General features: G+C 37.6%; 1 protein-coding gene across 1 annotated transcript; it reads right to left on the reverse strand.

Annotated features, from left to right (window-relative positions):
- Positions 1-522: 522 nt before the first annotated feature.
- Positions 523-14212, reverse strand: LOC111693704. Its single transcript, XM_023459127.1, has 5 exons — positions 14076-14212; positions 13130-13320; positions 2653-4034; positions 2268-2389; positions 523-717 (listed from the first exon to the last, which is right to left on the reverse strand). Exons 2-5 carry the CDS (start codon positions 13195-13197, stop codon positions 523-525), a joined length of 1767 nt encoding a protein of 588 aa, XP_023314895.1. The 5' UTR covers positions 13198-13320; positions 14076-14212.
- Positions 14213-25900: the final 11688 nt, after the last annotated feature.

Consider the following 25900-nt stretch of genomic DNA (forward strand, 5'->3'; position numbering starts at 1 on the left):
CGTCGTCTTCAGGGCTGTTCGGCGCTACGCACAGCACAAAATAATCCGCCATGATAACACGAAAATACGCTATTTTAATCGGCGCGACCAAGACTCTGAATTAATACGATTAAAAAACAGCAAAATTTCTGATCTAACCCAATGCACTGAAAAAGCGAGCAATGTTCTGAGCACTGAAACCAACTCAGTAAACAAAACGACACACAGACTAAGTAGCGACAAACAGATTTTTCAGTAGAGCGCACTGTACGATTTAGTAATACGCTGCAGTCAGGTGACTATATAGCCTTCAGGTGCAGTGCGCTCTACTGAAAAATCTGGTAGTCGCTTCTAAGTCGGCGCGTCGTCTCGTTTACTGAATTGGCTTCAGTGTTCAAGAACATTGATCGTTTTTTCAGTGTGCAGTACCAACAACGCTACGCAGTATCACGACACCGCGAGTCAAAGCAAAAATTTGCTGCTTAAAAAAGGCCTATATCGATCCAGAGTCAAAGTGCCGCAGCCGGGAAAAAGAATAACGACTTACGGTCGCGCGAAGGCCCTCCATTCTGAGTACGTGTAGTCCTCGATGTTGGCCCAGTAGAGATCCTGCATTGAGCTAATGTTTTTCAACAGCAGCAAAAAAACTAGACGACAATTTTTCGATATCGAACTTCTAGCTGATGTTGTCGCTAACGCTGGCGTGAACTGCGAGACTGGTTTCGCGCTGCTGTAACCCTGAAATATAGTAATATCTATCATATGCGTATTCACATGTGTGTGTGTGTGTGCAAAGCAAGAGCTCTTGAATAAAAATGATAAAAAATCTCGAAATTGCGATATACATCTAGCATACGCGTATGTAAGAAAGTATGTGCTTGCCTTAAGGAGACGCACCAGTATTAAAATTTGAAAATGATTAATAGGTGTTAAACTATGCATCAATCAAGTTTTAACAAATACAGAAATTATCTGTGCTTTTTTGCTTAATTTTGAATGCAAAAACCATTACAGACTCCTAGCGTATCAATTTTTATTGTAATGACCACTAAAACAAGTTTTCAGCTTCGATAAATACTTACAACAGGATTCTAAAGTGAGTTTTTAACCAATTTTAATTAAAATCTTTGTGAAAGTATTTTCCTCCACTTAAATGTAACAGAATTTTGAAAAATGTCATAAGATGCTTTAATGTATACAATTTCAATATTTTACAATTACGAGCGAGGGAAAGGCGCAGTGAGGATACCAATTCTCCTATAATACCAGGGCACAAATGCTTACTAGTGGGTAATTTTAGAAAAGAATAAAAAGAAAATTACGTCCATGATGTTCGTGCACGCGCGCGCGCGCGTGAATAATTATATGATGAGCTCGTATGCGACGAGAACCAACACAAACAGACTCCGAAATTTAGCTAAATTGTAATAAAGCAGGGGAAATAATGAAAAAACGACTTACTCAAACGCTGGGTAGTTGAAAGAGCTGTAATTGTTGTTAGATGATGCTCGACTCCGCGAGCATGGCGATCGAGCTGGTTTCTGATATTCTTTGTAGCTGCTGCTGCTGCTGCTGCAGTCAAACTTGTGGCTCGTCGCAGTGTCACAGAATGAAACTCGCGTAGATGTAATGCAACAAAAAACCCGAACGAAAAAATTTTACGTCGCAACTAAGATCACGTGATCGGTATATGCACAAGACGAACGATTTTCTTCGGAGCTCGCATGCGCGCAAACCCGTGCGTGTAATCAGGCTGCTGGATACAGACTGTGGGCTGTACATTTCCCGGCACAATGCGCAGCCTAGCGTGCGCATAAAAGAGGGGGAGAAAATCAATATCTCATTACGCCCGGACATTCCTGCTGAAAAAAAAATTTTTTTAATCACCTTTATTTATCTTTAGATAATAAATAGGTATTTTTTTTTAATTCAAAAAGTACGCTAATTTATATTAAGTATAAAATAAAGCGCTATTAAAACTGTAAGTAACTTGTCGGGTATGTACTTATGCTTATCCGTGCTATAAAATACCTCTTCTAGTAACGACGCAAGCAAGTCGGTGCAATCGATGCATGCTCCAGCGTAGTGATCGAACAAGACGGCGAGGTAGCAATAGGCTCTCTATCAGCCGAAGGAACTCGGGCTTATTCATCTTTCAGCTGACTCCGAAAAAGTAAAGCCCCTCCTATCTCCCACCGCTAGGTAGGGGAATCTGGCAGTGGCTTGAACCGGCATTGATACGATAAATGCTAACCGGTCCCAGGCGATGCAGAATATCGTCCCTGTACCTTCACGTCTTCATCCTGTTGATTTTTTCGAAACATCCTTGGATATTTGGGAAATTTTTGGAAATAGTCCGATAGCTGCATCGGCCTCGTGCCGCAGATCATCGAAAGCCTCCACCAACTTTCTGAAAAAGACAAATTTAAACGGGGGTGAGCAACTGTTTTACCTCTCTTTCTAGTAGTAAAAGAGTAATAGAGTTCAGGTGGGAGAGGAACGATAGCTGCTCCATCCACTGGCCAGCCAAAAGTGATATAATTTTCTACGGATTGCATAATAAACTCATACGTCTGGTACAGTGTACATGTGTAAATATATAGTAGGAGCTATTTATAAACGTTTTATCGATCGTTTGACATAAATTTTTTTTTTGATAATATATTATATTACTTCTTGATATGCTACAAAACTGAGTCAGATACAGACGTGTGCCTGCAGTGACAATATNGAGAAGTAGTCTAGGCTTTGCTGAAGAAAATATTATAGCTGTGAGTGCGTTCCTACCGGAGAACAATGAATCCAACAGATTACCAAGCTGTGCATCGACATCAAATGCCATAACATTATGCAGCTGTAAAAGCTTAGTGGTCGAATTAACAAGCAAGGAGCGAGCCAAAGCTGCAAAACTGAGTTGCCAGCAAAAGGAAAGTTTAATACATTTTGCCGAAGATCCCGCGAGAAAAGCACCGGTAACGTAATAATTATCATTAATCTCGAGCCGGCGAGTCAAAATCTTGGCAACCTGTGTGTCAATCGGAGCTGTAAAATCGCCTAATAGACAAATACTAATCTTAAAGCTAATAGCGAGAAATTCGGCTAGCCGATAATTAATTTTCACCGCCCGCAAATCGATAATATTTACCGCACGTACCGCGTTCGCGTTTCCCCGGCTGCTTCCAGGCTCTCGCATAGCTAACAACGCATCCTTAACAATAGCATTATTCAATACGCAATCGTGATTATTAAAAACTAACGATTTCGGTTTGAACTTCTTAAAGTGATCCCTGATAAACGCATTCACATTACTGAAATTGAAAATAGGCCAAGATGGGTCGAAATAGTTTAAACACAACATAGTGACGGCCATAGGATGATTGAAAAGAGCGAAGGTGAATTTATATGCGTCATCAGCGCCGAGGAAATGATAAATGCGTGCTAATACGGGGGTGTTCACGATGAAAAAATGAGCATCTAACGCGCGGGTGTCCAAAGGAGACTCTTCGTAATATCTCTTTGGAGTGATTTGAAAATAACGCCTGTCAGGCTTGATCTGCGCGTAACATGGCATATATTTTTTTTTTCCTTCGCTGTAAAACCCAACATCCAGCAGCGCTGACAGCCCAGCGTACTGTAGCTTTAAAGAGGTGAGCAGATTTGTGCAATTTAAGTGGCACCACGTCTTATTAGGACCGGGTGGGTGATGGATCCGGGTAATCGTAAAAAGCTTAGGGTCGGCAAATGGATTGAGCAGCTGCAGAATTTCAGGCTTCTTCATCTTTTTGCAAACGCCGAAAAAATAAAGCTTCAGAATCGGCGTGTCTCCGACCACTAGGCGAGGCAGATCAGGCAACGGCTCGAACGTCGATGAGTCCTGCCGGATACGCCCGGCGCGTGCCGGCGTCAGCCGATGCTGAATGTCGTCCCTATACTTGAACGTCTCGATGCGTGTAATTTCCTCCATAACGTCTTCACCGAGCTTGGCGATATCTGGGCACTTGTCGAAAACGGCCGCCGTCTCGTTCCGCAACGTGTCAAATGCATCAACCAGTTTTCTGTAATATAATGCAAAGCAGGATGAGAGAAAAGCTTAACCTTTTTATCTGATTTTCTATTTTGTGATAGAGCTCTTAGAAACACTAGCGCAACTATGTTCAGAGATGAATGATGGTTGTTTAAGAGGTAAGAAAGCGTTAAGTAATTTCTTAAGTAAGAGCTAATTTTTAAAAAATATTACAATTAGTACACGTGTTTTAAAACTATTAAAAGATAATATTCCACTCAGATCGTTTGACCAAATCGAAATATGAATCCGACACTTATCGAAAAATTCTTAATGATGAAAAAATAAGCATCAAAACTATATTTTAATTTTTTTCTAACTGAATAACATTGTACACTAGGTGTAAAGCCTGCACGTATAATGTAAGTGGCGACAATAACAATAGTACACGGGTCAGCATAGGCAGAGCCCTTCATTCGCTCTATTTACGCTTCCCCTACGGGAAACGAATCTTTTTACACGTAGTGTACGTGAGAGTTAAAATTATAGTGAGACGTGAAAAAATAAAAATCGTGAGACTGGGCATCCGAGCACCGATTATACAGTTACATCTTCTCCGCGTAGTTTTCATCATAGGGCCGAGTTAGAAATTGAATAATTGTGCCAAATAATACGGTATGGCAGAGCTGCATAAAAAAGAATGAAAGATAAGTTATCACCAATATGCCATAAAAATTCAAACATGAGCAAAGACAATTTTTATTTCAAAATAAAATATATTTATTTCTTAATACTAGTCCGGGTGCTAGCTAAAGACAAAGCATGCAATTCAAGGTCTAGAAGGTAACCAAGTGTCTTTCGATGTTTTTCGTTGTACGCTGAATTGTTTGTTTTTGGTTGACAAAAACTGGTTTGGTCTGTGAATCTATCATAGGCCAGATATGGTATGATCATCACACAATCGAATCTTACATTTTCAGTAAAACTTCAAACAGCTGTATCTTTGGTTCTAGAGGACCTAGAGAGTTTTTAAATACACCAAATTGAAGGAAATTTTATGCTCTTTAAGGCCATATAACTATCATTGGGGTTCAAGTTTGTCTAGAATGTGTAACTTTTAAGAAACAGAAAAAAAAATAACAATTGTAGTTTCGAGCGCGACACAAAATGTTGGACGTTTTATACTGTAACTTCAGTAAAAATTTAAAAAACACTATACAAATTTATATGGTTGAAAAGGCCTTTAAAAGACGAAGAAATTGGTTACTCGTTCGTTTTAATAGCAGCAAAATTACGCAACGTACAGCTGTGTGAAGATGGAAAAAGAACAAAAAAAAATTAATGTAACGTAATTTTTCAACCTTCCTATGACTATATCTTTGCTTCTAAGGCACCTAGAGGGCTAAAATTTTACAGAGAAACTCCTTTCAACATGTAAAACAAGCCCTGAAACTTTCAGCCCAATCGGCCAATCCAGTGCAGAAAAATTTGGTAACGATTTCATACTGAAGCATAAAGATATTGTTTTTACGAATTTCAAACTTCAGGCTTCATGCGCCACCTGAAGACATCATTTGTTCGCGCCCAGCTCGCGGCTTTTCTCTTTTTTTATCTTAAACTTTCGATAAAATACTATTACAAAGCGATCGGCGTCAAAAGTGTTTTTTCGTTCCGTCCTAATGTACGTATGTCGCAGATATTAAATCAATCGATAAAAAAAACAAACGATTCTTGTTTGAGCAGACCTATATATATGTCAATGTGTACATCTACTAGGGCGGTAAGTTTTAAAATTATTTTCGAAGAGAATTAATAATAAAAAATTAATTATTCATTAAAATCTAATTAAATTAATAATTAAAACCTAATTATTAATTAAATCAACTTATAATCGCATTTTTAATTAATTACTTGCAACCCCGACATATACATGCTCACATTGGCATATATCGCGCGTACATCGACGTCACTGTCTAGTGATTATTATTTTCTCACAACATTCGTTATAACCTGCTCAATTGTTGATCGACATGCCTAACTTTCGGATGATCCAATTTTACGAGGATTGCATTACGATGGATACTAATTATGGAGTAAAAAATCCTGCAAAAACACGGTAGGTATTCTGCACTTGATTATAAAATTTGCTATTTTGAAATTTTCTTTGTTAGTGTAATGATCTATCGATCATTTATTTTATAAATGCCCTTGCAAGAAATATGCATCACAAGTAGCGTACAGAATTGTACATCTCTTACGTTCAGATAATAACGTAGCGATATGAATGAACACACGAACAGGCGAGCGCGCCACAGTATGACTGCTCACACGCATAAGCTAGTATGCCGTAGTATGAGTGCTCACACGCATAGGCATTAGGCAAGCGCAACGCTGTATGATTGCTCGCACGTATGAGCGGTCGCGGCACTGTGTGAGTGAGCGCACGGATTAATAAGTACTGTATATTATTGGAGAACGCTATTATGCTTTTTTGCTCGCATTCGGCTCGTGTTGCAAACCCTCGTTTTGCTGAAAAATCTTATTCACACAATTTGCCTACAATATTTTGTGGCACAAGAGCTTAAAAGAAGCAGCATAATTGCGATTTTCGGAGTGCGATAAATGTTATTTATTATGTTTAATTTTACAGAAACGAGTCTTTGACAAGCTCAGTTTCGTATCCGAAATTGAAGAAAACGATCCAAGGAGCACAAAAAGGAAAAGATTCACGAATAAAAATTAATAAATTATACGACACATTGGAAAAGTTCTATGATCACCTACAGCAGTTTCCTGAACTGCTCAAGAGCAAGGAAAGATTAATTTCAGCCGAACTAATCAAAACGTCATCCAAAAACCAAAAACTGATTTTGTACGACGCAGCACTCGTAGCAGCAAGCTCGCAGCAACCTTTAAAATTAGCCCAGATATCAAAGGGGTGTATCAGATCCTCACAATCATGTGTAAAAAATATAATATAGTAAGCAATATTATTTCTTCTTGTGGTGCTGAAGCCTCCGTTCCCTATTCACCGCTTCCTCGCGTCTTTTGTAATCTTTATCGCGTTTATTTTTCATCCTCGTCCTTTCCCCGCATATATTGCAACTTATGCGACCTTTTTGAGCCTGGTAGTATGGCAACGATGCCAGCTGAGCACACATGTGTAAGCGAGTACTCGCCGAGCGCGAGAGGAGAAGTAAACCGACGCATTCGCGTTTCCCCTCGCGTCGACGGATTCGCGTTTATAGGACCACCTTGCAGGTTCCCACGCAGACTGCACGAGAGCCGCGGCCGCAGCGACGCTATGAGGGAGCGGTCCAGCGATCCCCATCCAGCCTCTTAGGAGACAATGAGCGCGGAGAGAGAATCTTCGATCTCTCTCTTTCTTGTCAGATGATTGACACACGCGGCAAATTTCCGAATATGAGTGGGAATTTTGCCGGCGCGATGATGCGAGAGAGCGCATTTCGAGCGCTCGAACTGGGTCTATTTAAAGAGCTGCACTGGCCTAAATTAGTCAGTTTTTGATAATTTAATAATACCCACCATAGTATCTATTCATTATCAAATTTTCTTTGCCATTTACCACATTTGGTGGCAAAGAGAGTAAATAACCTTTCCTAAACGATAATTCACCGCTGCCACTTATTCAGTGTCCGAGTGCGTGAATCGTGCGACAAGGCCTTGTACACTATTTAACTGTGGGAACATACCCCCGGGTATTCGATCCCAGCTACGCAAGTTAAAGGGTATAAGACCAGCGCGGATGAGTCTTATTATAAAATAAGAAACATCCTTCATTTTCCTTCCTATTCATCAAATCCTTAGTCGTGAGTTACAGTGTTTTTCGAGTTCTCCGTTTTCGTGCGCGCATTTTTAGGTATTGTTCAGCTCCGCCGTATCAACGACCAAACAGCAACTCCAACGTACGTGTGGTACGAGAAACAGCCGAGCAGAGCCAAGCAGCCAAGCAGAGCCCAGCAGCAGCAGCACGCAGTTTACCCAAATTTACTATCGGTAACAATCATCTTGTTAATCCGTGTTATTAAAATTATTCCGTGGTCGCAAAGTTCGATTCACGCTGTACGCCGATTGCTCATACTCTGCGTGTATGAAAAGACGACGTGTCTCGTTAATATTCCTAATTGTAACTTTGATTCATTGTATAATTGAAAGTTAACGTTACGTTCACATTCTCTTAATAAATAAAAAGAACGTATCTAATTAATATTTCTGATATCAAATAAAAACACAACAAATTTATAACACAAATATGTCCTAGAATACTCGAACCTATTTCTGTACGCACCTATCAAATTCTTAGACTCATTTTCAGGCGCGTCGGAGGTCGAATCATAGACCTACCGTGGTTCGAACTATAGCAACGACGGTAAGTCTAATAAAATTGCCGAGTCTACGCAGTAGCATCACTTGCAAATCTCGCATTATTATAACGTAGAGAAGGGCATGTAAAACTTGCCCGCGAAGCATTTGAAGCCGTGCTTCTCATCTACGCGCGCGCGTCGTATGATCATACCCCTCTCACTCGCTCACCGAGTACTCATACTAGGGCTATGCACTCACTCGCACGCGCTGAAGAGCCAACAACGTTGCATTATATGCCTCGTCCGCATTCTCTCATCGTCGATTCCGCGTGTCTTTCCCTACCCTCATAGGCTTTGTTTTTCTTCCTCGCTTGCCTTTCTCCGTCTTCGCCCTCGTCTTTCCCCCATAACAGGTTTTTCCTCTTTACCGCGAAGCTTAATATGCCTCTCGTCCATGTTCTCTCGTCGCCGCACTCTCGCTTATATCTCTGCTTCTATCGCGTATTTTTATTGGTCTTTGCTTCTGTTCTCCCTCTACCCACGTTTGACCCAGTAAATTATTATGTTATGCGACGGACAGCCTACCCCGGGCGGGTTATTCAGTTCAACTTCCGTGCACATTTGTATATGGGGGCCCGCTTTACCTGACTCGAGTCCCAGAGGGGATATTTCGCCCGTCACCAGTACGGGCGAGCCGTAAGACCCGTTCACTCACCTTCCTTCGCTTAGGCTTCCGATACCTGAAATTCTCGAATAGGTCAAACGAAATGAATTGACACGCGTTCCTTTACGATTAATAGAATTATCTTTATTTAAGGGCTCAAAGGGGGCTTGAGTAATTATATATTTCTATTCACAGTATTAAGCTGAAAAAGTGATAAAATTTTTTTTTCACAAAACAGGCATAAGAGCCTTTTTCAATACCCCATTTGAAAGTACTTTGTCTAGTTAAATACTTACAAACACTTAAATTAACTTGTATCAGCCTATGACCCTTCAGCGAAGAGCATTGAGGATATCTAAGCTGTTCGTCGTAAGATTCTAAGTGATGGCTTGACACGACTAAGTTCTAGGTCATTTCATTTTCTTCGATGGATCATTATCCATCAACGCAACCTCAAGCTAAGCATAAGATCAACTTTGACTACTTCCACATACAATTTAATAAAATATTTTATTCATTAATGATTATTTTTGATAAATTTTAATAAAATATTTTATTAAATTGTATGTGGAAGTAGTCACAGTTGATATTATGCTTAGCTCGAGGTTGCGTTGATGGATAATGATCCATCAAAGAAAATGAAATGACATACAACTTAGTCGTGTCATGCAATCACTTAGAATTACGGCAAACAGCTTAGATATCCTCAATGCTCATCGCTGAAGGTTCATATGCTGATACAAGTTAATTTACGTGTTTGTAAGTATTTAACTGGACAAAATTCAAATGGGGTATTGTATTGATAAAGCCTGTTTTCTGAAAAAAAATTTTTTCACTTTTTCAGCTTAATACTATAAATAGAAATATATAATTATTTAAGCCCCCTTCGAGCCCTTAAGCCCCACGAGGGCAAACTATAACAAATAATGACTGCGACGCGAATTACAATAGTCGGCTTACGATACGGCCCCTTAGCCGCTTACGCACGCGTTGAACACTTTCCGATAGCCCACGGGGGCCGAAACTTGCTCGCGCGTTACTATCAGCCCAGTGTCGTCGCTACGACACTCGCGTGGCCTCACTTACACTAGCACACTTGCTCACACGCACGCACACGGGCAGCCTGGCAGCCGAGCCGACCAACAACTTAAAAGTACCTTAAAATTACCCCAAGTTCTTCTGCGCCTCGCTGCTGCACCGATGCCCTCTCGTTGATGCTCTAGGTGTAGTCTTCTTGGCCCAGCTGCTGCTGCTCCCCGCGTCCGGGCTTCGTCGTGTTGTCTGCGTTCAATCTTCTCGTCCTCCTTCGGGCCCTCGGCGCACCTCACTTGTACGATTCTGGCTGCCCGCTCGGACGAGTCTGCTTCGACGTGTCTTGCCCACCTGGGCTCCGATCTGACTCGTGTATACAATTCCACACGGACACTACACGGGCACTCGTTCACAACGACTTCAACAATCACTTCAGCGAACTTCAGCTTCTCGCACTAGCTCGCGTTTTCCTGCGTTTTCCTGCGTTTTCTTTTTCGCGTGGCCTTCTCACTCGCGTATTCTAATCTGCCTCATCCATCGTGGCGAAAGAAATTCGCTCGGTGTCTAATCGGCTCTTTTCTGTCCTTCTCGCACGTGTTGATGCTGGGCCACGCTTTTGGCTTCACATCATTATTCCGACGGTCCACTGTTTATCAGCTACCTGAAAACGCGCGAGAGAAGGGAGACACACACGCATTCACTCATACATACGCGCGTGCAGCAGTCTCGGCACGACGCATTTTCTGCGAGTGCTCGACTAGCTTGCCGACGGCAATTGTGCTTCGTCACATTTGTTTAAATTAATTTGAATTTGTGAATTATGATGTTCCTTGTCTGTGTGTCCTCGTGACGAGGAAAAACACTAAGGCTTATGAATCCGTGTGGACCTTTATGTAAAACAAGTTGAATAAGTGCTCAGGTAAATTTTACATACATGATTGATAAAATATTGAAGATTTAAGTCTAAAACTAATTTTTAGGTAATTGTAAGAAAAGTCGAAAGTAAAGGCTTTTCGCCTGTTTGTGAAAGATAATTCGATAAAAAATCCCAAAGGACCCGAGCTAATAAAAAATTGCTTGTATTGCCTTTCTTGCCCGAGGAAAAAATCGAAGAAGGATTTGAAATAGTGAAAAATCGATCTATTAAACTTTGGTCTGATAAAGAAGAAGAATCAAGTAAATGGACTGAATTTTTTAATGGCTATTTCATAAAAGAATGGATGAAGAAAGTCACGCCAAAAACGTTCGGCGTGTTTAATAATGTGGATCGCACCAATACTTATTTGGAGTCGTACCACAAGACTCTGAATACAAGGCTCCGTGCGAAGCCGAGCACATTCACTTTTATAAGTAAGTTGAGATTTTTTCTGAGATAATATTTTTTATACATTATCAATACGAATAATGTATTCATCACTTGTTTACTTCCCGTGGCCGCGTTCTTTCTGCATTGACGGGACCTCGAATTGCATGCTTTATCTCTAGCTAGCGCCTGGACGAGTATTAAGAGATACATATATATTTTTTGAAATAAAAATTGTCATATACGTACAGTAGAATGATAACGCTAGCGCGCTGCGCGTGCCACTGTTCGAACGCCGTCGCTCACATGTACGCTACTCACTCAGGCTTGAACCGCGACACTAGTAGCACGCGCCACATACATACTGTATTTCATACTTATTATTATACTTACTTAATAAATACTAAATCTAACGACTAATGTGTTGAATTATTCAATGCAAATACATTACAAAAATTGTGTTTGCTCATTTTTTAATTTTTGTGGCATAATGGTGATAACTTAACTTTCATTCTTTCATTCATGCTGCTCTGCCATACCGCATTATTTGGCACAATTATTCAATTTCTAACTCGGCCCTATGATGAAAACCACGCGGAAAAGATGTAACTGTAAAATCGGTTGAAGAATACACGCGAAAACACTGGATTTTAATGCGCGATCACCCGAACACACGGTACGCACAACACGCAAAACGTCCACGGACAACGTCGTCTTCAGGGCTGTTCGGCGCTACGCACAGCACAAAATAATCCGACATAATAACACGAAAATACGCTATTTTAATCGGCGCGACCAAGACTCTGAATTAATACGATTAAAAAACAGCAAAATTTCTGATCTAACCCAATGCACTGAAAAAACGATTACTGATCTAAGCACTGAAACCGACTTAGTAGCGACTACCAGATTTTTCAGTAGAGCGCACTGTACGATTTAGTAATACGCTCTATTGTCACCTGAAGGCTATATCGACGGTCCCCACGAAGAGTAAACACGTTTACATTTAAATTAACACACAAACGTGTTACTCTTCGTCGGGACCGTCGATATAGTCACCTGACTATAGTGTATTACTAAATCGTACAGTGCGCTCTACTGAAAAATCTGGTAGTCGCTACTAAGTCGATGCGTCGTCTTGTTTACTGAGTCGGTTTTAGTGCTTAGATCAGTGATCGTATTTTCAGAGTGCAGTACCAACAATGCTATGCAGTATCACGACACCGCGAGTCAAAACAAAAATTTGCTGCTTAAAAAAAGCCTATGCCGATCGGCCGACATTTACTATCCAGAGTCAAAGTGCACCTCGTATTATTGGTTAATGATAAGTAATAACACAAAAATACGCTATTGGTTTAACAGTTATAAATTTTAATCGGAGCGACCAAGACTCTGAATTGATACGATTAAAAAACAGCAAAATTTCTGATCTAAGCCAATGCACTGAAAAAACGATCACTGATCTAAGCACTGAAACCGACTTAGTAAACAAAACGACACACAGACTAAGTAGCGACAAACAGATTTTTCAGTAGAGCGCACTGTACGATTTAGTAATACGCTGCAGTCAGGTGACTATATAGCCTTCAGGTGCAGTGCGCTCTACTGAAAAATCTGGTAGTCGCTTCTAAGTCGGTGCGTCGTCTCGTTTACTGAGTTGGCTTCAGTGTTCAAGAACATTGATCGTTTTTTCAGTGTGCAGTACCAACAACGCTACGCAGTATCACGACACCGCGAGTCAAAGCAAAAATTTGCTGCTTAAAAAAGGCCTATATCGATCCAGAGTCAAAGTGCCGCAGCCGGGAAAAAGAATAACGACTTACGGTCGCGCGAAGGCCCTCCATTCTGAGTACGTGTAGTCCTCGATGTTGGCCCAGTAGAGGTCCTGCATTGAGCTAATGTTTTTCAACAGCAGCAAAAAAACTAGACGACAATTTTTCGATATCGAACTTCTAGCTGATGTTGTCGCTAACGCTGGCGTGAACTGCGAGACTGGTTTTGCGCTGCTGTAACCCTGAAATATAGTAATATCTATCATATGCGTATTCACATGTGTGTGTGTGTGCAAAGCAAGAGCTCTTAAATAAAAATGATAAAAAATCTCGAAATTGCGATATACATCTTGCATACGCGTATGTAAGAAAGTATGTGCTTGCCTTAATAAGGGGATGCACCAGTATTAAAATTTGAAAATGATAAATAGGTGTTAAACTATGCATCAATCAAGTTTTAACAAATACAGAAATTATCTGTGATTATTTGCTTCATTTTGAATGCAAAAACCATTACAGACTCCTAGCGTATCAATTTTTATTGTAATGACCACTAAAACAAGTTTTCAGCTTCGATAAATACTTACAACAGGATTCTAAAGTGAGTTTTTAACCAATTTTAATTAAAATCTTTGTAAAAGTATTTTCTTCCACTTAAATGTAACAGAATTTTGAAAAATGTCATAAGATGCTTTGTACTTTTACTTTATAATGAAATGTAAGAATTTAATGTATACAATTTCAATATTTTACAATTAAGAGCGCGGAAAAGGCGCAGTGAGGATACCAATTCTCCTATAGCACCAGGGCACAAATGCTTACTAGTGGGTAATTTTAGAAAAGAATAAAAAGAAAATTACATCCATGATGTTCGTGCACGCGTGCGCGCGTGAATAATTATATGATGAGCTCGTATGCGACGAGAACCAACACAAACAGACTCTGAAATTTAGCTAAATTGTTATAAAGCAGGGGAAATAATGAAAAAACGACTTACTCAAACGCTGGGTAGTTGAAAGAGCTGTAATTGTTGTTAGATGATGCTCGACTCCACGAGCTGGTTTCTGATATTCTTTGTAGCTGCTGCTGCTGCTGCAGTCAAACTTGTGGCTCGTCGCAGTGTCACAGAATGAAACTCGCGTAGATGTAATGCAACAAAAAATCCGAACAAAAAAATTTTATGTCGCAACTAAGATCACGTGATCGGTATATGCACAAGACGAACGATTTTCTTCGGAGCTCGCATGCGCGCAAACCCGTGCGTGTAATCAGGCTGCTGGATACAGACTGTGGGCTGTACACTTCCCGGCACAATGCGCGGCCCAGCGTGCGCATAACAGAGGGGGAGAAAAATCAATATCTCATTACGCCCGGACATTCCTGCTGAAAACAAATTTTTTTAATCACATTTATTTATCTTTAGATAATAAATAGGTATTTAATATTTAACGTTACTTTTTCAATTCAAAAAGTACGCTAATTTATATTAAGTATAAAATAAAGCGCTATTAAAACTGTAAGTAACTTGTCGGGTATGTACTTATGCTTATCCGTGCTATAAAATACCTCTTCTAGTAACGACGCAAGCAAGTCGATGCAATTGATGCATGCCTCAATCTAGTGATCGAACAAGACGGCGAGGTAGCAATAGACTCCCTATCAGCCGAAGGAACTCGGGCTTATTCATCTTTCAGCTGACTCCGAAAAAGTAAAGCCCCTCCTATCTCCCACCGCACGGTAGGGGAATCTGGCAGTAGCTTGAAACGGCATTGATACGATAAATGCTAACCGGTCCCAGGCGATGCAGAATATCGTCCCTGTACCTTCACGTCTTCATCTTGTTGATTTTTTCGAAACATCCTTGGATATTTGGGAAATTTTTGGAAATAGTCCGATAGCTGCATCGGCCTCGTGCCACAGATCATCGAAAGCCTCCACCAACTTTCTGAAAAAGACAAATTTAAACGGGGGTGAGCAACTGTTTTACCTCTCTTTCTAGTTGTAAAAGAGTAATAGAGTTCAGGTGGGAGAGGAACGATAGCTGCTCCATTCACTGGCCAGCCAAAAGTGATATAATTTTCTACGCGTTGCATAATAAACTTATACGTCTGGCACAATGTACATGTGTAAATATATAGTAGGAACTATTTATAAATGTTTTATCGATTGTTTGAGATAATTTTTTTTTTGATTATATATTATACTACTTCTTGATATGCTACAAAACTGAGTCAGATACAGACGTGTGCCTGCAGTGACAATATGTCAATATGTTTATATGACGTATTCCACGCCATATAATTTTCTCCATGAAAATTAACTTTTTTCGAAAAACTGACGCCACCATTGGAAAGAACAGACAAAAATCTATCGGAATTCATGTGTGCAATAATTTTTCAGACATAATTGCGCCAGCCACGGTGAGTTAGAAAAGTTGCGATACATTAAAAAATGCCCCGCGCGAGCGCATTGTCTGGTCGAGCGTGGAATACGTCATATGTCAATATGCATATGAGCCACTTGGTGTGCCCTTTGTGTACTTTGCTAAAATTTCCATATTCGCACACCAAGTTCATTTGCGATCGATCGCGTGCGTTCGCCAAAGCTACGCGTAATATTACGATTAAAATTTTATCATATTGTCTCTCGACAATTTACCGAGGTCGATACTTCATTTATTTGTATAGGCTGCCTAGCTCAACGTATGTGATATTAATTTATTTAAAATTAAGTTGTAGTCTAAGCCATTCAAGCTACAAAATGGCAAATATTATGTAGCTAAATCATATTCGTCATAGCAAAAATGTGCATCTGCCGAAATCGCAGAAGTGGGAAAAAGGGTTGCTTCTTCTAGCGTACGCGCGATGAAAAAGTAAACGTTTTTTTCAGGAGGGTTGGAGAAAAATTGTTTTTACAGCTTAACTCACTTTAAAGTCCCCCTGTTTCGACGAAGAGGCAAGTACACGAGCCAAGATAAGAACTGTACAAAGCAGGTTTATGCTCGGTGTCAATTTCGTATTTTTTTCTTCGTGCTGCTCTAGCAGAATGACGAAGTATTTCCATTTCTCTAGTAGCTGGATTCTTTCAACTCGAGCTTGCAAAAAAAGCTCCGGTGAGCACACAGTTGGCGATCAACGTGCGCTTATCAAATTGCCACCCGGAAAGTCAAAAAGGCAATTACGATAACGTGAGCTAATAAGGCGGACTCGTACTAATGTCGAGTTGCTACTATCATCGACTATCCGACGCAGTGCCTGACTCGAGCGATCGGAGAACGGCCTGGAACTGGAGCAGTGGCGAACGTTGGCAAGCAGAGGGGGAAAAGCAGTGGGAACGCCACAAGCAGCACTGTACAAGTACTTGCAAGCATATATAACCAGTTCGTGGCTCTTATTTTCTCGCTTGTCAAACACGCGGTGGCAACCCCGAAATATAGTAATGTCTATCATATGCGTATGCACAATGTGTGCGTGTGTGTTTGTGCGCAAATCGAGAGTTCTAAAATAAAACGGTTAACAATCTCTAAATTGTGCAAATCTTCTCACACGTATCTACACTGCGAAAAAAAATTTATTGATTCAATGAAATCTAATTTAACATTTTATTTATTATTAATTTAATCAAATGATTGATTGAAGCAAAGAAACTTTGGTAAAAACCATTAAATATTTTGTTGGATGAAATGAAAAGGTTATTTCAATGAAATTATTCCATACATTGTATTTAATTAAATAATTTTGTTTTATCAATGAAATTATTTTCTCAGTGTAGATTATTTGTACGTAAGAAAATATGTGCACGTCCAGCAAGAAAATAAGTCGGCCACCCCGCGCGATTACGGCATTTTTGGCCGAAAGTGTCGTATGTTTAGCTCGCTCGGAAACGTTTACCAAGAGGCAGAAAAAAAATCCAAACCCCATGGATCGATAGATTTTTTCCTCCTCTTTCTAGTGGTGTAACTTAAAGAATTCTTAAAAATTAATTTTGAGCTTAAAACTCGACTTGAATGTTTAAATCGATTTATCCAAAAAATGTATCCTCCGATTTCAATTTAAACCGCACCAATCGAAAGAAGAGGCAAAAATCTATCGAAAACCATGTTTTCCAGGATAGAGAAATAATGAAAAGTATTAAAGATATCGAGAAGAATAGCGCGGGACGGCGCGCGCGGACGTCTTTTCCTGTCTTTGTCTTTTTGAATCGCTAAAAAAATGCTGGAAAAATAATTTAAACACGTAAATCGATAGATTTTTTCCTCTTCTTTCGATTGGTAATGTTAATTTTGAGGTCAAAATTGAAATACTAGAAGAAATATTGACTTAATAATTCAAGTCAAGTTTTGACTATGAAAAAAATTTTTGGGAATTTTTTCAACAACGCCATCAGGAAGAGGAGGAAAAAAGCGATCGATTTACGTGTTTAAATTATTTTTCCAGCATTTTTTTAGCGGTTCGAAAAGACAAAGACAGGAAAAGAGGTCCGCGCGCGCCGTCCCGCGCTATTCTTCTCAATATCCTTAATAGTTCTCATCATTTTTCCGTCCTGGAAAACATCGTTTTCGGTAGATTTTTGCCTCCTCTTTCGATTGGTCTAGTTTATTTTGAAATCGGAGGATACATTTTTTGGATAAATCGACTTAAACATTCAAGTCGAGTTTTAACCTCAAAATCAATTTTTAAGAATTTTTTAAGTTACACCACTAGAAAGAGGAGGAAAAAATCTATCGATCCATGGGCGAGGTAATGGAGCGAGCTAAACATACGACACTTTCGGCCAAAATTGCCGTAATCGCGCGGGTAGGCCGACTTCTGCTGAACGCGCTCATATGTGCACGTCCTCAAGTTGTTTTCGTGCACTGTGCTAATCCAGCTATCCACTTAAGAGGGCTCTACACATTATACAAAAAATCATCCAACATGATAAAACTTATATCAATCGATTTTTTAGATCCTCAAAATGAGATTCCAAAAAAAAAGTGTTTGACGAACTAACTTTCGAGATAAACAAGTTTGAAAATCGCGATTTTAACACGGGCTCTTATGGGACGCGGTCTTTTGTTGTTCATAACTAATTTAAAAGATCAACCATCTTAATGAAAAATATATTTTCTGAAAGAGAAAGTTCCAAGCTTTCGATTGGTATGTTAAAAATTACCCCTTAACGAACTAACTAATGAGTAATTAAACAAAATCATTGATTTCGAATAGTGCGAGCGGTTGTCTGCCTGATGCGAGAAAGAGGCAGACAGATGCCTCGCTGTACTATTTTTATGATTGGTGTAGAGCCTCCTTAAGTTGGACTTGTCTCTAGGATTTTTTTTCAGCATGTATTTATATGTAGCATAATTTTGTTTACAAGATTTTATTCTGATTCAAAGAGGAAAAAAGTACACATACGTAGACACTCAGACACGTACAATACGTGAGCCCCTAAACTCCTATACGACGCCTGGAAAAATAAACAATCCCTAACGAAGGGTAAAGAGTAAAGAATAACCCTTGGTGACAGAGCGTTCGTTACTGGTTTCGCTCTCTCTCTCTCTCTCTCTATCTCTCTTTCTACCTTCTTTTCTCTGTGTGACTACCACTGTGCCCAATGGGGCTTGTCCTAGTAAAGTTTTTCAAATCAAATCGCTCTCTCTCTCTCTCTTTTTCTTTCTCTCCTTCTCTCTCTATTTATCTTACACTAAAATTAGCTCTAGGTGGGAAGGAAAAATTTTGAAAAGCGATTACTGCTTCAATTATAATTTATTTTATATATCCACGCGCTCGGCTGACGGACTGACGGGCGGACTATTCTCTGCTGAAGGAAGCTATTATAACGTATACAGGCTTTTTATTGATCGTCAGGCAGAGGTGATGGACGCCCGGACAATGTTTACATTACGGATTACGCACGGTTCCCCTGCGCATAATAACGCATATTATTGTATAATTTGACGAGCCTGCAGCACAATGTATCAGGAAATACGTTTCACGCCTTGGATCAATAAACGAATTCGTATTGACGTATTATTATGAGCAATATGGAGGGAAAAAAGTACATCGATATGCGCTCTATAAATTATTTTAACTAGTGGTATATCTCGCTTGCCGGGGTTGTTACAGTTTTGTAAAAATTTTAAAAAGAATTTAAAAAATAATAATGTGAGTGAGATTAAATATAAAATAAATCTACTGTATATATAGCCCGCAAACATAAACTCGCGCATAGTCCAGAGAAATTAGATATGGTTCAGAACAGCCTTTGCGATCGATATTTTATAATTGTTTCGCAAGCAAAAGATGCTTCGAAATGATATGTACTTAAAAGCTATAGAAAATTTTTTGTATATTTTTATTTATCATGTTTAACGTTCGAAAATATCATCTTTAGGAAGCTTATTGATTTTCTAAAGAAAGGGTTGATAAGTGCTCAAAAGTCAATCGATTTACACATAAAGCTCAGCAAATGAGTCCTACGAATAGCTTGAAAATTATAGTTTTAAAGTTTCAAACAGAAAAATCTCAATTTTTACCTTCAAGACCAGAAATTGTACTTGTTGTTGAAAAATCAAATTTTTTGCTTCTCGCCACTATGCGACGCCAGATTACGCGGACTATCTACGCTTTCGGGTATAAAAAATTCTAAAAATGATCGTTAGTCTCACAGTGATATGAACGGATCTTTCAACTTATGGCAACAAGGCATCTTGAATATCTCATTTACAATATGGCTTCAGAAAACTCTAATGAGGTAAGTTTTTGATTCAGACGTCGTAGGGTAGCAATATACTATTTTCAATATACGATTGTTACACATATGAGTAAGCAAAGAGACTTTTGAGTGAGTCATTCAAAAAGAATTTTCATCATTTTTTAAATAGGGTTATCTATTAATTTATCAGAATTTCGTATTTGAAAGTAAAAAAATTCGGTCAGTTTGGGTAGGGGGATGATTAGAAGGGTGAAAAAAATCACATTTTTGCCCTTGTAGCTTTTTCATGAACAGCAATCGAAAAGAAGTTAGAATAAAAGTTGTAGCTATTAATTAGACCTTTAATTTGAGCCCAAACGCGGTCGATTAAATTAATTATTTACCGAGAAAGTGCAAAAAACCCTTTAAAATGGCCATTTTTTCAATCGCATTTATTATAAACAATTTCACTTCATTCTACACATAAAAATGTAGGTCTTTTCACGACAAAGAAAATGAACTTTTAAAAGTTGAGATCGGACATATAGTTTTCGAGAAACTGTCATTTGTTTATAAAAACTCTCCCTCGGACCTAGGCTATATCTCGATTTTGAACAACAATAGCGAGTTCGTTCGACGAGCAATTGAAAGTTTAAGACTTGTACTTATACGTAGCAAAAAAATTTAGACGGAAAATCGAAAAAACATACGTTAAACAATGCGATGAAAATTCGGTACTTTTCATGTTATAAACAAATAGACCCAGAGGGTCAATTATAACAGTTAGCCGGATAATTCTTTTTTTGTTCAATAGCTGACATTGAAACGCAGATTATAAAAAAAATAAACAGGCCTAAGTGCTTTTTTAACAAAAATAGATTTTTTTTTTACATCATTGCTTCGTTGTTATTAACAATTAATGAATCAAACCAACGTTGTTACAGCTATTGAACAGAAAAAGAATTATCCGGCTAACTGTTATAATTGACCCTCTGGGTCTATTTGTTTATAACATAAAAAGTACCGAATTTTCATCGCATTGTTTAACGTATGTTTTTTCGATTTTCCGTCTAAATCTTTTTGCTACGTATAAGTACAAGTCTTAAACTTTCATTTGCGCGTCGAACGGACTCGCTATTGTTGTTAAAATTCGAGATATAGCCTAGGTACGCGGGAGAGTTCTTATAAACAAATGACTGTTTCTCGAAAACTATAAGTCCGATCTTAACTTTTAAAAGTTCATTTTCTTTGTCGCGAAAAGACCTACATTTTGACTGGACCATGTCTGTATGCAAGAGAGTGGGTGCTTGTGTGTGTGTGTATGGCTTGCTATGAGCCGGGAAAAAGTTAGAGTTCGCGCTGCGCAGTCGAACGACGTATAAGCGTTTTGCCCGCACACGAGTCCCGTGTTTAATAATGTATACGGTATCACTCTGGTGTGTTATGTACACAAGGTTTTACCGTCTCGTATTAGTTATACGAGGCTATAATTGCCTATATATTATTTATACCAGTCTTAAGATGCTTGTATTATCTATACAAGTCTTGAAGTGCCCTATTTAGTTATACAGGTCTTGAGATGCTTGTATTATTTATGCAAGTCTTGTCGTGCTTGTATTAGTTATAGGAGACTATTGGTGCCTATATTAGTTATGTAGGGCTTTGAGATAGACAGGAAAATATTTAAATAACGGTGACTTACATATTTTTAGTTAGAGCGGTTTTAGGTACTTATATAAGAAAAAAACACCGATTATGAAACGGTGTATAAATTAATCAAGTGCGTCTGAAGAGCGCGTTCCATTGATAGGGACACCCAAAAAAAGCAGTGTCCTTTTAGTGAAACAGTACAGGTTAAGATCGCCAATTGATTAGTTAATTTCAATATTGGAACAATCGTTGATTCCGATGATCCTTTAATGGAACGCGCAAAGTTTGCATCTGTTCCATCATTAGGTACTAAAGATACTTTGTTAATATTACTTATATAAATATAAATAAGAAAATTAAGGACAACTTTAAATACAGTCATATCAATATTAAAGGTACAGCGCATCTAATATATGATAAGTTTATTTTAAAGTTTTATCAATTTCTCAAATAGATACACGTGTTCGAAAAAAAGTTGCCTCAAAACCGTTCCATAATTGGTGTTTCTACCTTATCAGAAGGCTCCTTCCAACATCTCGGCGTTTGACTACGCGGTGAGCTGTGATTTGTTGGGAATCCATAAAAATCTGAAAGCGGCCGCTAGACACTAACAACGTAACTATCGCCGCTCTAACGATTTATTTTGTTATTCCAAGAGCTTATAACTAATTACATGTTTTGTAATAAAGTCTTGTGTATGAATCTCACTCGAGCATTTTACACTTATTTCATGTTCCTTCTCTCAGTCAGCAACAGTAACAATTAATTCTAAATATTAAAGTTATTACCCAATGCCAAAGGGTATATAACAATATGGCATTTTATAAATTTTACGAACGATTAAAGTTACATTTTCATACTTGCATAGTCATGCACGTGGCGATGTAGTTATCAAGATAATTAATTATTTGAAGTCATAATCCCGCCATGACTATCTTAAAAATATTTTATTGAAAGAGTGTTTTATCTGTGGGTTTAATTGTTTGTAGAATTTAGTTTAAATATGAATCTACTTGGGTTATTGTTTTTTATCTACAAAAATATTATTTCCAATTTTAATTTTAATAGGTGTTAGTTTATTCATTTTAAACCGCGAGTTTTAGATAGATGTAGTATAAATAATAGGATTAAAATTATAACAAAAGACCGTCATGTCATCAGAATTAGATCGATGTATGATAAGTCGGTATGTATGAGATTGATCTATGGTAATGACGATCTATGGTAATAAGGATCTATGGTAAATAGAGGCGGGTCGGTATGATTGATTTCTAATTAAGCAGCGGGAGATTTTTGGTTGAGATTTTATCAAAAACTTCTTTGTACTTTATATTTTGCAAAATTTCAGTTCGTAGTTGACCCTCCGCTAAATAGGATAATAAAAGTTTAAAAATTCATATTTCTAGTTCTAATCAACTTTTTCACTCGTATGATAGCTTGTTTTCTTTCAAAAGATCTCAAGAATATACGGTTAAAATTTCATCGAAGACTATTAAAAACTTTGCAAAATACAGTGAGTTGAATATGAAAAAATTGAAAAAATTTTTTTTACGCATTATTCATGAAAATTGCGTTTTTCTCAATGATGCTGTCATTTTGAGGAAAAATAAATGTCATATTCGGATGCAGCGACAAAAAATACACATATAGGCTGTTTTCACAGTCGTCAGTGACGGTCACAAATCGACCAGCTGATTTAACTGGAGGCCAAACAAAGCGACCGCCCGTATACTTTACATGTTAAAGTTGGTTGGTAACAGTTCTTGTAATTAGTTTAACGTTTGGTAAAAAAATAAACAAAAAATATCTGGAGAAAGCGGATATCCTGTGTATCGAAATATCGAAGCGGTTTTTAGTTAAAGTCTTTAGATTGTAAATAAAAAAACATTGAAATTTCGGCTTTTTTGTCTGTTATATTGTCAATAAACTCTAATAAAATAGTTATTAAAAGTGGTTTTTTGGGTTGCAATACAAACCCTCAAGCGGAGAATTGTTTATTCTTTCAATGTTTTTTGACAGCTTCGCTATCTTTGCTTTGCTGCATAAAATCTAAGAAACTTGCATTGCTGCAGCTGTGTGCCAACCAATTACATAATGAATCAAATACACATGTACGTCTCATTAGGATGGATTCATTTTCAAGACTTCTTGGATTTTGCATACCTGCATTTTTTTAATTATTCCTTGCAGTTTATTTGCAAGAGATTCTTGCAGAAGATTTAAGTTTGATACATTAAGAATGAATGACATTTCATGGAGCTCAAGTAGGTCATCTTGAAGTAAAAATTGTTTTTCTAAATTTAAACTTTTCTTGAATTCTTCATAATTAATAACAGTAATAGTATTATTAGCAGTGTTACTAATAGTAATAGTACTATTAGCAGTGTTACTAATAGTAATATAGTACTATTAGCAGTGTTACTAATGAATATTTATTGATTTTCTTTTTTTTTTTTTAGATTTTTCAAGGTGCTGTGGCTTGATGTTATATCAACATCAAATTGTTTGCAATGTTTAAAATTGTTAACTCTCTTAGGAATACAATTGCAAGGGAGATTTTATTTCTCCAAAATATGTCTCAGCTCTTGCCAGTGTAGCGACTATTCTTTCATTACCAAAGTACTCGTTCATGACGAAGTAATTTGTTTAACAAACAAAATAAACTAGTTTCTTATGACTGAAATACATACATGAATGATTAGTTATGTACACTTGTCAAGAATGCGATACTTTGTTGTATAATTTATGTTCCAGGTGCTGCATCCGTGGTTATAGGTTTATTTTGAATTGTAGCTGTCAACAGACTAATAATGTTTTGAAAGTGTACAATGTGAAAATCAGTTGCAAGTCATGAAGTTTTTGAAGAGTAAAGTTTTGTCAATTAGTTTCTGTTATTTCTATTACAGGTGTCTTTGTATGCTGTGATGAAAGTGTCGATGAAAGCGTTCATTATTTTATAATGATTAATCTTTACTCATAGGAAAGCTAAAATAGTTGAAAACCTGAAAAACAGCCGTAGGAATTAAAAGAAAGTATTTTGTCCAGTTGGGTACTTAAAAACAGTTAATTACATTGTTACAAGACTGCTGGCGCTAAGCATTTGACACTTGAAAGCTTACTGTTATTAATGATTATTTTTGATAAATTTTAATAAAATATTTTATTAAATTGTACTTATGTGGAAGTAGTCAAATAAGATCTTATGCTTAGCTTGAGGTTGCGTTGATCGATAATGATCCATCGAAGAAAATGAAATGACCTAGAACTTAGTCGTGTCAAGCCATCACTTAGAATATACGGCAAACAGCTTAGATATCCTCAATGTTCATCGCTGAAGGGTCATAGGCTGATACAAGTTAATTTAAGTGTTTGTAAGTATTTAACTGGATAAAATACTTTCAAATGGGGTATTGATAAAGCCTGTTTTCTGAAAAAAATTTTTTTTCACTTTTTCAGCTTAATACTATAAATAGAAATATATAATTATTTAAGCCCCCTTCGAGCCCTTAAGCCCCACGAGGGCAAACTATAACAAATAATCACTGCGACGCGAAAATTTTGAATTTGTAAAACGACCATTTTTTTGTAAAAGTCATTAAGAATTAAGAAAAACCACTGCCCTCCTATATTTAACTATCAAAAATTCGGATGCGTCTTTTTAGTTGAAAATTCAGTTATTCGGCAATTTAAACATTACTGCGATTTAGCGATACAAGTGTACGAAGAACTTTATAAAGATATTATAAGGAGTAAAAAACAACTTAGAATCACTGATTACTTATGATATTAGGGAATTTTCAAAGCATTCAAAAGAAAATTCCTAATATTTATATAATTTCTTAATTTTAAAGTGAACGTATCTGCTAATAAAACTTAAACATTTGAGTCATAACTGCTGGTCGAAAATGAGTACATTTTTGGTAAAATGCAGAGTAATTCACTATTAAAATTACGTGTACTATTGCATAAAATTTAATAATTATAAATGCGTTAAATAACAATTTATAAGTAAAATGATAAAGGATACTAAATTTCAATGAATAAACGATTGAAAAATCCGTGTTACAAAAAGACTGAAATTTGCAGAGTAGAATAATAAAGACAAAAATAAAAACTTAGTTCTCGTCAAAAGTATATATTATTTATAAAATTATAAATAAATATCGACACACTATTATTTTGTAGAATATCGAGTTTCATGCCAGTTAAGAATTTATAGTCGCAGTCGTAAAAGTAGAATAGTAAAGTAAAGAAAAAGAAAAAGTCGTACTTGATGAGCTGCACATTGAACAATTGTTCGGTTACAAATGTATAAAAACTTGAAATTATCGAATCATATGATTTTCACTGTATTTTGAAAAACAAAAATGTTTATACCACGCAATCACTTTACACTCACGAACAAAGAGAAACACTGTGTTGACTATAGAACGTCGATATATACCGATTCAGTGTCGAGAACAGATCAAAATGAGGCATGAGTTCAGTTGAATACCT

This window comes from Trichogramma pretiosum, unplaced genomic scaffold (assembly GCF_000599845.2).
Source record: "Trichogramma pretiosum strain Unisexual culture from Peru unplaced genomic scaffold, Tpre_2.0 scaffold23, whole genome shotgun sequence".
Lineage (NCBI taxonomy): Eukaryota > Metazoa > Arthropoda > Insecta > Hymenoptera > Trichogrammatidae > Trichogramma > Trichogramma pretiosum.